The sequence below is a fragment of the Amblyomma maculatum genome, chromosome 5 (assembly GCF_055883805.1).
Source record: "Amblyomma maculatum isolate TAMU_Amacu chromosome 5, ASM5588380v1, whole genome shotgun sequence".
In the NCBI taxonomy this organism is placed as follows: Eukaryota; Metazoa; Arthropoda; class Arachnida; order Ixodida; family Ixodidae; genus Amblyomma; species Amblyomma maculatum.
The window spans coordinates 149,692,098-149,704,849 of NC_139348.1; the positions used below are offsets into that span (position 1 = coordinate 149,692,098).

At 43.3% G+C, this 12,752-nt stretch overlaps 1 protein-coding gene across 1 annotated transcript in view; it reads left to right on the forward strand.

Annotated features, from left to right (window-relative positions):
- The window catches only part of LOC146189933 (uncharacterized), a 6,848-nt gene extending 1,189 nt beyond the window's left edge, over positions 1–5,659 (forward strand). Inside the window, exon 3 of the mRNA XM_084605384.1 lies at positions 5,439–5,659. Within this exon, the coding sequence (XP_084461510.1) occupies positions 5,439–5,594 (156 nt within the window). The 3' untranslated portion in view covers positions 5,595–5,659. The remainder of the gene's footprint in view (positions 1–5,438) is intronic.
- Positions 5,660–12,752: the final 7,093 nt, after the last annotated feature.

Genomic DNA, 12,752 nt, shown 5'->3' on the forward strand with positions numbered 1-12,752 from the left:
CTTGAACCTTTTTGTAACCAGATTAATTCTGAAACTGGCGGCTTTTAAATCACGCTTTTTTTACTGGCACCTACCTTTAGCCGGTAGTGCGCCTCTGACAACATTTTAGCTTCGCTAGATTCTTCACGGCCTTTCTTCCAGACTCTAGCTGAAAGCACCAGTTCACCAAATTACAATCGCTACAGTCGTACATCTGCGCACTAGAGCACTCTCTTCCTACTATTTGTGGCTGCAGAAAGCACAAACTCTTTTTGGCTTAAGCGAAAAGCTTCTTTTCAATTCCTCCTTTCTCATATTCACTGCCTCCTGACTTTTGCCTTTATGTCAAGTAAGTGAGAGGGTTTCCACAAGTGTGCAGTTCTGCAGTCTTCACATTAAATCCGAGCAGTTGTTACTCGTATCTTTTCTTTCGAGCCAAAAAAATGCAAGGTGCTGCATTATGTGAACACATTGAGCGTTTTCATTTTTGCATTTCGTAAGATGTGTTCTTCGGCGAGCCAAAGTTCGATTTTCAATAAGTTATTGATAATCAGATCAGGAGATCTATTCACGGTTGAGGAAAATTTTCACCGCGTCTAGCATTAATGGCCATTCATGAGCAGGGCTTCTGTTTCAAACATTTGATATTGATTTCCTAAGACTTCGGTGGACCTCATGCCAATATGTAGCTTCTGAGTCATTCTCTAGATCGCATATCCACACCTCGGACATTTAATTAACCTTAGTTGACACTTCACCTTGTGTTTGGCGCTCTTTGGCCTAAGATGCCCTTGCGCCATAAAACTCAGTTCATCATAGTCTCTAGATCGCATATTGTAACATGCCAAAACAATATTCAACACAAGAGAGACTAACACGTTCAGGGAGTGGATATACCGTTTATTGTAAACTGGTTCATATAGTTAAGTGAAATTAAAAATCATATACCAACAGCAAGTATCAAACATGTACTTTTGTGTTTTCATGTTGATAACGTTTTTCACACAACTACTTCAAAAGCATTTTTCTTCTTAAACCTACATGCTAGTCCCGTCTCAACCTGATTATCAATTTTTCTCCCTTCTGTCAGACATTTCCAGGATGTGTGAGGTGCGTTTCGAACCTCAAGGCAAGAAATCATTTTTCAAAAAAAACCGTCGGCAATTGCTTCTAGTCATCTTCTTCCACTGCTTTTCTGTAGTATTTTAATCGCCGAGCATGCTGGCATCGTTTATTTATTAGGTTATTTGTTCTTCGATATCACACATTCCACTTCAGGGTCAGTCCATGCGTGGCATGAGGGCCGACGCTCACAATTCATGAAGGTAAACGCATTCTGGCATGGAAAAATTGAAATCCAACGCTGGTCGTTGAATTTATGCGCCTTTTAGCTAATAGAACACTTCGGCTGTAATATATTGTTGCTTCTCTGTCGCAGTGGGAAATGCTAGAACTCGTTCAATCGAGTAGATGAAAGGCTTCCAAGTCGCTTGATAAACGACTTATGCATTCCAGTCCTCATAACACTCAGGGATCGCCTCGCATCAATTCACCGCGATAACGTTTTGCGTAAAAGTCAGTGGAGAACCAGGCGGCGTAATTGACCTATGGAATATCCGGATTTGTCGATAGAGTTGTGATATTACACATAGCCGAATAGAACAATAATGACGACTTAATTGGTCTAAGCCCAGCAATGTAAACGAAAGTTTTTATGCTTGTCTATTCTGTATGCTAAGCCAGGTATGACTCGCATAGACTACACTAGTAGTGGAAGAAGGATTAAGCTTGGTCGGGAGTGGTTGGCTATATGGTTTGCAATGAAGGCTGTGTGGCACTGGGCGAGGGAATGTTGCAATATGTTGGAGATATGTGCCGGTACGAATGAAGTTTGTCAGGTATGTGAACAAGCTAGGAGCAACAAATGTGGGAAGTAGAAAAAGCGAGCACTGCCGGCTCGGCGCGACGCACGTGCACGTGCACGTGCAAGGCTGTTTTTGCGGAGCCGAATTTGCTCACTCCAGCTAGGTCAGCAAACTTTCGCTTTAAACAAAAATTGTGATTTTAAGAAAGGAGAATGGCCCCAACGTCTTTGAGACATGGGGAAAGGCAAATAAATTATTTGCACTAAACAGAAGCTGGGCAAATTATATTGGAATCGAACCTCTGATTTTGGGACTCGAGTCATACAAGCTTCACCGACGCCGTCAATCGATTTTGTTTTCTTTATGCACGTTCGACTTACGTAAATGACGACTCAATTAATAATATATATAAAATAAATTCAAAGGAAGATTACTAAAATCCCTAATGCGAAATCTGAGCGCAGCTACTTGAACATTTTTGCTGTGTATGAGACAAAGAATTTCAGAGATGCTTGTATGCATATATGTGCAGTTACAAAACACTCTTCTTCTCACGAGCCAAGGAAAATTTCTCACTAGAAGAGGAAGACGAGCCACGAGCGAGCGGTACAGAGCTTGAGGCTATTCCTTTTCTTCTTCTGAAAAATTCTTTTTTGTTCGTGACTCTTTTATCTCGTCCGTTAGCACCGTAAACGGCCCCAACGACGATGCGGATCAACCGCTGAAAGGGCCCAAAAGGGCTGCAATTCATTAAAAATAAAAAACCTAAACGGTTTCGTCATCTGCGAAGTGATATTTGAAGCGGACTCCACGGCAGTACCGGAGTCATTAGCGCTACCGCTCTATATCCTTAGGTCGTATTTGGTGTTTCCATCAAACTTTTAGCGATTTTCACATTTTGCGCCAGAACACTTGGATACCGGAACGGGGAATTATTGTATTTCTGAGATATCGTTTTTGCAATATGAATACGTTCAAGGTTAGTGAATGTTGTAGTACCACACAATAACTGGCAGTAGTTTAAATCGAGTTGAATATTAGATTTTGTACCAGCATCTTAGCTGTCGTGGGAAGTATGTATTTTAGACGGCCTATCACACTAGTAAGTTGAGTTTTTTTTTTTTTTCCAAGACACAATTGAAATGATTTTACCATCACATACTGGCAGAGAATATAACCACGAGGTATTTAAACTTCTTTACTATTTCTACAGACCGCGCATTTAATATAATATCTTGCTGTTGGATAACTTAGTTTTTCGGCCTAAGTATGACAGCTTTGGTCTTGACCTCATTTATTTTCATCAGGTTAACTGTAACCCAGACCTCAAGAGCTTTCATTGTGGCATTGCATTGTTTGATAACTTCATGAACATTTTCACCTGAAAATAATACGCTCGTATCATCGGCACAGATGAAAAACTTCGCGCTATGGCTAACGTTGACAATATCGTTTATGTAAATATTGAATAGTAGAGGCCCTAGCGTACTTCCTTGGAGGACACCGCAGAAGAGCGGCTTCGGTTCAGACCGTCTACCATTTATAAATACCGCTTACGGTTCAGACCGTATACCATTTATAAATACCGCTTACTGTTTAAACGACAAATAGGAACTTAACAGTGATAGCGCATTTCCTCGAATACCATAACAATTTATTTTGCAAGATTTTATGATTTACCAGGTCGAAAACTTTTGAGAAGTCTACAAAACACACCAGTCACAATAGCTTTGTTTTCAAGTTTTGTTTATTATATATTCCTTATGTTGGAGTAATGCAAGTTCAGTTGATGTTTCTGCAGAACCCAAACTGAAATGGTTTTAGCCAGTTAAATTTATTTATAAAATATCACATTCTCAGATGGAGCATTCTTTCAAAGGCTTTCGACAAGACTGGTGAAACAAAGATTGGTCTGTAGTTGGCGAAAGCATCGCGATCTTTCTTTTTGTAAAGAACAACTTTAGCTAATTGCATTTTACCGGGAATACAGCAGTTTCTAAACATATGTTGAAGATATGAGCAGGTATGGGAGCGATTATATAAGCTACATGCTTGACTGGCCCTATTTGAATATCATGTCACAGCTACTGCTAATTTTAAAATTTGTTATCGCTGACAGTACTTCGTTTTCCGTGACTGAGTGTAGAAAAATTGTTTCATCATTCTGAATACGAGCATGCATAATGCTTTAATAAGCGATATTAGCGGGTGACTGCAGTGAGGCGAGTGGCCAAGAGGAGGAAGCTGCAACCGAAGTTGAAGCAGCAGACAAATTTCCATTATCATTTTTTTTTTGCCTCCACAAAACGCGTTTCGCCCATTCAAACAACCGTGGAAGTGCAACAGTTCTTTCAGCTAGCCAACAACGAGGTTAAAATTTGTAGCTACCTTTGCGGCTTCCGTGTGCACTGAATTTTTCCTAGCATCCCGCGCTGCACAGCGTCAGAATGACGTTTTTGTAGCGAAATCTACAGTGCGCTAGGTTTTGAAGCCGTCGGCGTGGCACTGTGGCACCGTGTGCCGTAAGCCGGCCGTAGAAGAAGAAGAAGAAGAAAGGAGAAAAAGAAGGAAATGGCAGATAACTCCAATTTAAGCAGAACCTTAACGTACCAGAGGACTTTTTTTTTATTTTACAGCAGCTGTTTTTGATATACTAGTAGCAATAGGGGGAAGAAGGTTAATTCTGGACCACCCGTCAATGCTAGTGCAACCTAAGATGGAACGAATTTCTCCATATATTGGCCATTGCTATCGGAGACGCCGCCATCATGAAATGACATTCGCTGCCGCAATATTCTCCTTCCCGGGCATTTCAATCCCTGCTACTGCTGCTGAAACCAGTTGGAACTACAAGTTTAATTTTCTTTCCCTTTTATGTGTTGCTGCCAGAACCTTAGGGGGCAAAACTAAAAACACCTTATAGGTCACAATAACCACATACAAATTCTCATACTCAATTCATACTAAACTCGTACAAATCTCATATCATCTCATACGTATCTCATTCAACGTATGAGAAATATATGAGATTGTATGACATTTGTATGAGTTTAGTAAGAGACATCTGTATGAGGTTATTTTGACTCACATGTTTTGTTGTTTTTTTACTATGGATATATAGGCAAAACAATCATGTTCTACGCTAGCAATTACAAACAATCATAAGTATTCACGCGCATACAAGCATTACGCAGCAGTGCAATATAAGCCGATACTTAGCCCTTTTAGAATTGGCAGAAAACACATGCAAGCACAATTAATAAAGTTAGGGATACAATATTCCTCAGTTACTTGAATTTTTTAGTCATTGTTATTTTATGTTCGAAACTCCCAACACACAGGAAAGTGTTCAAAACACCGCATAAATATTTATATGCTCTGGATTCTACATTTGATCTGTAAGAAGTGGCTGACTTATGATTGACATTTCAGCGCTCAGAATGATAGCGCACCAGTCTACGTGAGAGTTGTTTAAAATAAACTGGTATTTTATCTTCTGTCGCGAACAGGATTGTTACGGCTCAGCTTTGATGATTTGTAGCGAAACTTGATTGTACACGTATCTCCACTAATACGATACGTTCTAAAGCGCAGGTCCCGTCATCACTGGACATTTTCTCCAGAGAGCATTCATCCATAGCGCCTGCTGCATCGCCTCCGCCGACAATTGACCCAGGCCAGGCCGACCTTGATCCGGCATCGGCTGAGAGCCCTACAGCTGAGACGGACGAGCAGAAAAGAAAATCTTAGCAATCCGTCCACTGAGGCGTCACCAAAAGAGAACTAGCTTCATGTCCGCAATATATAATGGAAACCTGTGCTCTTAATGCCCGTCCATTTGCGCGTTTTATTTTTTTTTTTCATTAGTGCATCAGGACACCAGCAACAAGGATGAAGTGTATGATACGCGATTATTTCAAGGGCTTTTTTTAAAGTAGGTAGACTTCTTCAGAATTATTATCATGGCGCAGCAGGCGACTGTGTTTCGCGTCTGCGCTTCTTGGTTTTCTTTATCTCTAAAAGAACGGGATAAGTACAAGTGAGAATAAAACTAACTCCTTAAAACCTGGCCATCAACAAAAAAGATTCGCATGAAAAATATGTCTCACTAAAAATCAAAGTAGTTGAGAATGGCAATGCCCACAACTGCGTTACTTTATTAAATATAGAAACAAATAGTAGCTACAGTCATGAACAAAAGTGGACAAGCGATGTGATTATACGGACCTGCACGCCAGCTGTTTCTGACGGTATAGAAGCTGCCTCAGAGATATGCATAAAGTCTACCCCGCTACCCCTTCCTCCCCCCTCCCCCTATTCGATGTGCTTGCCTGCTTTCTCGACCACTTCCGTGACGTAGTCTTTTTATATTGGAAATGGTAATCGCAGCGGATTCCATGATGTGCCCCCTTTTGCGCACTGCTGCACGTAATGCAAATAACAGATGGAACGCAAAATATAGCGAAACATTACAGGCAGACTACAAGATGTTTAACACGTATATTATAGCATGCATCAGAAGGACGCTTCATTACGCTTTACATCAACATCATTAAAAGTTCGAATGCCCACGAGTATTTCCACACGATAACTCCATTGTTGCTTAAGAGAGATGTTACGTGTCTGGAACGACGGGCAAGCGACGGCACTGATGCTTGTCAGTAAGGCATTTGTTCTATCTCTGCAGCGGAGGTAGGAAAAAGCGCGCTGCGCTCTGCCGTGGCGCTTATATTGCCCCGATATCAGGGTTTTCCCTATGCGTCATCATAAATACACAACGATACGTTTCCCGGGACAGAGGCTGTTCAACGGAAGGAAGTTCAGTTCAGTTCAGTCGTTCAGTCGTGTCCGACTCTTCGTGACGCTATGGACCATATCACGCCGCGCTTTCCGGTCTCTCACTATCTTCCTAACATCACATAACTTCATCTGCAGTGCCTCGAGGATGCCATCTAATCAACGGAAGGAAACAACAGGGGAATTCTTTAAATAGGAAAATGAGGAAAGATGTTATCACCTTTCACAGGAAGGGTCATTGTAACGGAATATCTAGATCAAACAGAGTTTAAGTTCTGTCACATAAATAAAAGAAACGGAGGACGCCTAATCGTCGCCTTTAAGAATTCACCACGATAGCGTTCTAACACCAATGCTTTGAATACGATGGATGGATGTATAAGGCTTTGAATCTTGTGGCGACACGCGCCATCTGTTGCGGCAGCGTCGTACGATCTAGAGGAATTTCCAATGGGCGCCGCGGGTGGGTTAGGGCCCACGGCAATCCTTACGAATGAATGAATGAATGAATGAATGAATGAATGAATGAATGAATGAATGAATGAATGAATGAATGAATGAATGAATGAATGAATGAATGAATGGGTGCCGCATCACAGGTAAGCAAACCGGAAACGTTCTTTGCTACTCGTTTAACTGTTATTTCCATAATTATTTTCTTTCTAATGACGCACCTAAACATTAGCTGACATTCATAAGGAAATCCATACATTAGGTCCTCCTTTATTCGTAGAGAGAAGCAATGTGGATCTATAGCGCTTTTTTGAAACTGTGAAGCCTTACTTTCTGCTAGCGCTCTTCGTGGTATTATACCTTTAAACTTTGTCCCACTGTATTTTTCATTGCTAAGAGGAAATAACCAAAAATATGATTCTGGGGCGGAGTGGTTGCATGCTGGCATCGCACTGCGAAGGAACAGTGTTTGAAGCCGCTGGATGCAATAAAACCTTTATTTTTTCTTTACTTTCTTCTGATTTTCGCGTCCAACCACAACTCCGACACCGGCTTTTCTGCGACACGCAGCCCTTAACGTTATATCGCTAAAATGCCTTCCGCTCCTTCCCTAAGATTGTATTCGTCATCATTTTTATTCCACTTTCTATTAATTTTAGCTTGTTTCTTCACTCTATATTCTTTCCTCGAGCAAACTGCCTATCTTAGGATGCTCTTGACAAGCTTTAGCGTTATTCGCGATGGTTAGTGAGCAGATGCCTGAAGACGAAGCCGAGCAGCCACGGCGCTCGTGCACGCGAGTTGTCGCTCGCGGTTTCGTGTGCCCCGACAGAAGATCAGCGCCGAAGCCTTGCGTCGTAGCCAACTCTGTTCGAGTGGAGACTGACGCCTCGCCAGACGAAAAGGGTAATTGGTAATTCAATCACGTTAGGGCCTTCTTGGGTTAGCAGGGTAACAAACGTCGGAGGGTGTGCTAATCATGTAGATGGCGATTTATGTGTTGGCACTGCGCCTCGTTCGTTTTACGTTGCTACTAGACATGTCGCTGAGGGCACAGTACACATCCATATAATGTGGAGGATTATGATTTTTAACTTTTCTATCTGAAGTCGCCAATAATAACAACCGGGTGTTCCGTATTTATCGCAATGAATGAGCTCCCGTAATGAACGATCGACTACATGCATTTCCTGTCAATAAGCATATTTCTCCCTTCCAGCGCACCCATTTCTTTCTGGCATGCCGTCTAATATCATTTTCAATTCAATAAGTGCCCTTTTTTGAATTCTCGAACTAATACTAAATAATATAAATTTCTGAGTGTAAAACTTGAGGACCAATATACATCACCCTATACGTAACTAACTCCCCATAAGAATGCTTGACCATGATTTCGAGAACTAATGGATACGATATTTGATCACAAAGAGTTTGTGCCAATCTGGCATAACAAGGATCTACTACAATTTGTGTTTGAGCGTCCGACAGAATTAAGAAACGTCTAGGCTAACAATATGTGAGGGGTTAAAATAATGTGTTCGTGACGCCTTCGATCAAAAATATCAAAGAGAAAAAAAGTGTCTCGTTTTATTTAGAAGTTGTTCAAGAGCCACTCATTCCATCATTCCATCAGCGTGCTTTTCACCCCAGCGACAGTTATCGTACAGTTTTATAAAAGTACGTCCGTTATGTGACTAAATATTGTACGCCGGTCGGAAAACCAGTTTTAGTACTTAACATTTTCCCACAGAGCGTACAACAGAGTTTGAAACTAAACATCGCTTAGTCGCCTACCAAAATCTAACCTGTTTTAAGCTTCAATAATTGCCATAACTACACATGAATGAGCTAAAATATGATAAATCGTCGAAGTTGACAATCATCTAAAAAGCGGCATTACTTTTTCAACTTTAATCACCATTGTCACCACATAACGTCAGGCAGAGCTTCCGAATTATAATGTCCATGTGGCTTGAAACTGATAACGATATCTGGCTGCACTGTATCCTCCTCCTGAATCACTACTCCTCTATTGAATTATTGCATCAATCATCCTACTTCATAATCAAATTTCGAACCTCAAGATCAAAGTCTTATCGAAGCGCTATATTTAATTTTTTAGAGGTTGCGCCTTTACCGCTCAATAAAATGAAGAAACAGGATTGCTGATGTGGTCGTGCATTGTTTGCGTAACATCGGCTCTTTAGTGGTTAGCAGCCGTTTTTGTCGCAATTCTGAGTAGCTACCGACGTTGCAACCAGCTCTCCGAGTACGCTTCAGACCCACATCAATGCTAGTCGCGTCAGTTATTGCTTTATGGCATCAATGACAGCACCTAGCCAAAACCACGCAGCCGCCGTCAGTCACATTTTAGCGCTTAAGCTCTACTACTAGCTACTCGGTGCGCAACTCGGATTGCGCCTCGCTGGGTCCGAACGACGACATTAAGATAAGACAGATGTCTCGCCTTCCGTTCCATATAAACCAGTCTAAACAAAAATATTAAAAAAATACGAAATGAAACGGCTCCTTGGCATCGTCCTAAATAAGTGTAAGGGTCTACCGAAATTCAGACACATTCTTCGCCTTTCTTTCCCCAAAAACCAACTTAAACGGTGGGTTCGGAGCACATCACTTTACTGTGCAGGAGTACCCGGGTTCGATCCCGACTGCTGGCGGCTGCGTTTCGACGGAGGCGAAACGGGGAGACGTTCGTGTGCTGTGCGTTGTCAGTGCACCTACTCCGTAACCTTCCACTACGGCACCTCTTTCTCACTTTCCACTTTGACTCCCTCGTTCCTCCCTTCCCGTACGGAGCGGTTGGGGGGTCCACAAAACAGTGTGACAGATACTACACCTTTGCTTCACTTGAACCAATTGTTATTACTTAAATACGCCAAGTACAAAACCTGGTATTCCAGTACAGTAGTCGCACGTCTAACCACTGCGCCACAGCGGCAAGATGTAAAATTGTAGGTGGCGAAATTTACAATTTGCAGTTTCATGCCCAACCGCAATGGCGCAGTGGTTAAGACACCCCAACTGCTGTACCGGGGCCCCTTGGTTCGAATCCGACCGCCGGCTGCTGCGTTTTGATGGAGGCGAAACGGAGACGATCCTGTGCTTTTCGTTGTCAATGCACGTTAAAGACCCCAGGTAGTTAAATTACTCCGCAGCCCTCCACTACCAGCAACTGTTTCTCTCTTTCCGCCTTCGCTACTATCTCCCTCCCTTCTCTTACGGTGCAGTACAGGTGCAAACGGTAAAATTATGATACATACTGCTCATTTCCTTTCCTATAAACCTATTATTATTAACTAAAGCAAGGCTTGAGGTTTAATCCTGCTAAACCAAGTTAGGCGAAGCGAAAGCATTGTTTTGTGAGGGCTTGCTTTGGTTAAACCAAAAAACGCCGGTTGTGGGTTAGGTTCAGGTTTAGACATGGGTAAACATGGGTTTTGGAGCGATGAAATTGCCGAGATTATGGAGTCCAGAACGCCGCCCACTACAATAGAGAACACCTGATGCTGTATCTGTATGCTGTATGTTGTACACCATACGTGGTACAGTGATTACGCTATATAGCCAAACTGTGACATCTCGCTCGTTGATTATCAAGCCACCTGCAGGTCGATATTGGCAGGTATATGGCGTAGTGAGCGATTTTGCTTCGAAGTCGAAAAATTCAGGGGTGGCGTGAAAGAAGCTATCGCGTCTACTTTACTGCGTAGCTTATTACCCGCGAAAAAACAGGCCAGAATATAGAAACACTATATAAACAACTAAAATACTACTTCCGAAAACATATCTTATTCTGAGTTTGCTTAGGAGAGTTAGTGCGGATTTATAAAGATGAATGCCCACTTCATGCGATGTATCATTGGCTGACGACTTACACAAGCCAACTATAAAGGCGCTTAAAGATTTGAAGCACTCACATGCAGTGGCACAGTTTTAATTCGGCAGGAAACAGCTGATTTTTGCTTCAAAATCCCTACCTGCGATGCAGACTCCACACGTGTCAGCTAGCCAGAAAAAAGGCAGGAGAAGGGACTCTGAAGTCCTGCCCAAACTTGTCCCGGACGTCTCTTTGTCGTCGACGTTACCACTGCTGGCACCTTTGCGACCATGCCAAACTCCGCGTTTGGCGACACTCTGGCCATGGTGCTCGTCTTCGTTGGCGGGGTCCTGACAGGAGTGCTCATTTGGCTGCTGATGCGCAAGTACAACCGGGACCACCCTAAGGATGGCAACTCGCCTCGCGTCGCCACGCCCACCATGAGTCACGACTCCACGGCACCCATCGTCGGGCCGTTTCGAAAGGAGGGCGTGGATCATCGCACAACTGTTCCTGCCACCGTGCCTCTAGCCGATAAAACTGCACAGCCTAAAGTGCCAGCCGCGCCCCCTCAACCTGCTAGTGAACCACCTCCTGTCAGGCAGAACGTCGTGAGTAGTTGACTCAGATATCATAGTCATCTGGTGCCCTCACCGGCGCTTCCAGAAAAACGCGCCGTCAGTAGACAAAACTTGGCTATAGCACTCGGCTCTCCCCTTTCAATGCGAGAGCGTGAAACATCCCGTTACACCGAAAACCTAACCTCGTTGTCGGCGTTGTGAAGAAAATACGGTCAGCGAGATCATGGCCATGTCAGCTACCAGCTATCGCCTGCCAGAGCCATGTTCTTGATTTTTCGCTGAGAACGCTACAGCTGGCGCCGACACCGCACTTTCGTTGCACGAGGCCTTTAACACTGCCATGTTAAAATGATGTGCACGGCGTTGGCAGGTGGTAGCTGAAGCTGCCATGGCCGAGCGCACAATCTTCGGTAGTTTGTGCGACTTAACGAGACCACATTATATCGAAACGTTGGGAGGATCTGGCAACTTGAGTAGCTTATTTGAGGGGGTTATGTGGGATAAGAGCCAACCTTCCCAGTTTTGTTAATGCCGAGACAGGTACGCTGCACTTAGTCCACACAAGCACGTTTCATATGGCTTAGTTAGAGCGGGGATTTGCATGGGGGCTGACCATCTACGGTATCAAGTCATACCTTTAAAGACGTAGTTTTAATGCACCCTGTAATTTTATTTTGTGAGCGTGCTGCTGTCTAGGACAGAAGCCTAATCCTAAGCCTCTACAAAGAAGATGAAAAACATTCTTGTAAGCATTCATTTCGATATAGCGAGTTTATTCGTAATCTTCGTAGCAATTCTCCACAGGAACCGCGTGAAAGCTGTCGTTCTGCCAACTACAACCACGGGGTTCTCCAATCTTAGGTTGCCGAGGAAAAAAAGGAGACGGCGCCTCTAGAGAAACAGCCCTCGTCACGCAAGAATGAAACGGATTTCAAGGTCTGCAGCCCAGGCAAGACCAAGAAGCCTTCCCCTACTACTGCCTTGTCTACGGAGGACACGAAAGAGCTGTCGAAAAGCGGGCACCGAAGACGCAAGGCCAAGAAGTTCGACCAGAAGTCGCCTTCGCCCGTGGACTCTGGTGCGTTAATCTGCTTTCCTGCACTTTATTTTCCAAAGATCATAGACATTTATTAAGGGCCTCGAGGTAGTAGGCCTAGTAACTCGGATTTCTTGATTTACTGCTAGGTATGCAATATCATTGTACAGATAATGGCGCAACGAAGCACTGCAGTGTAAAGC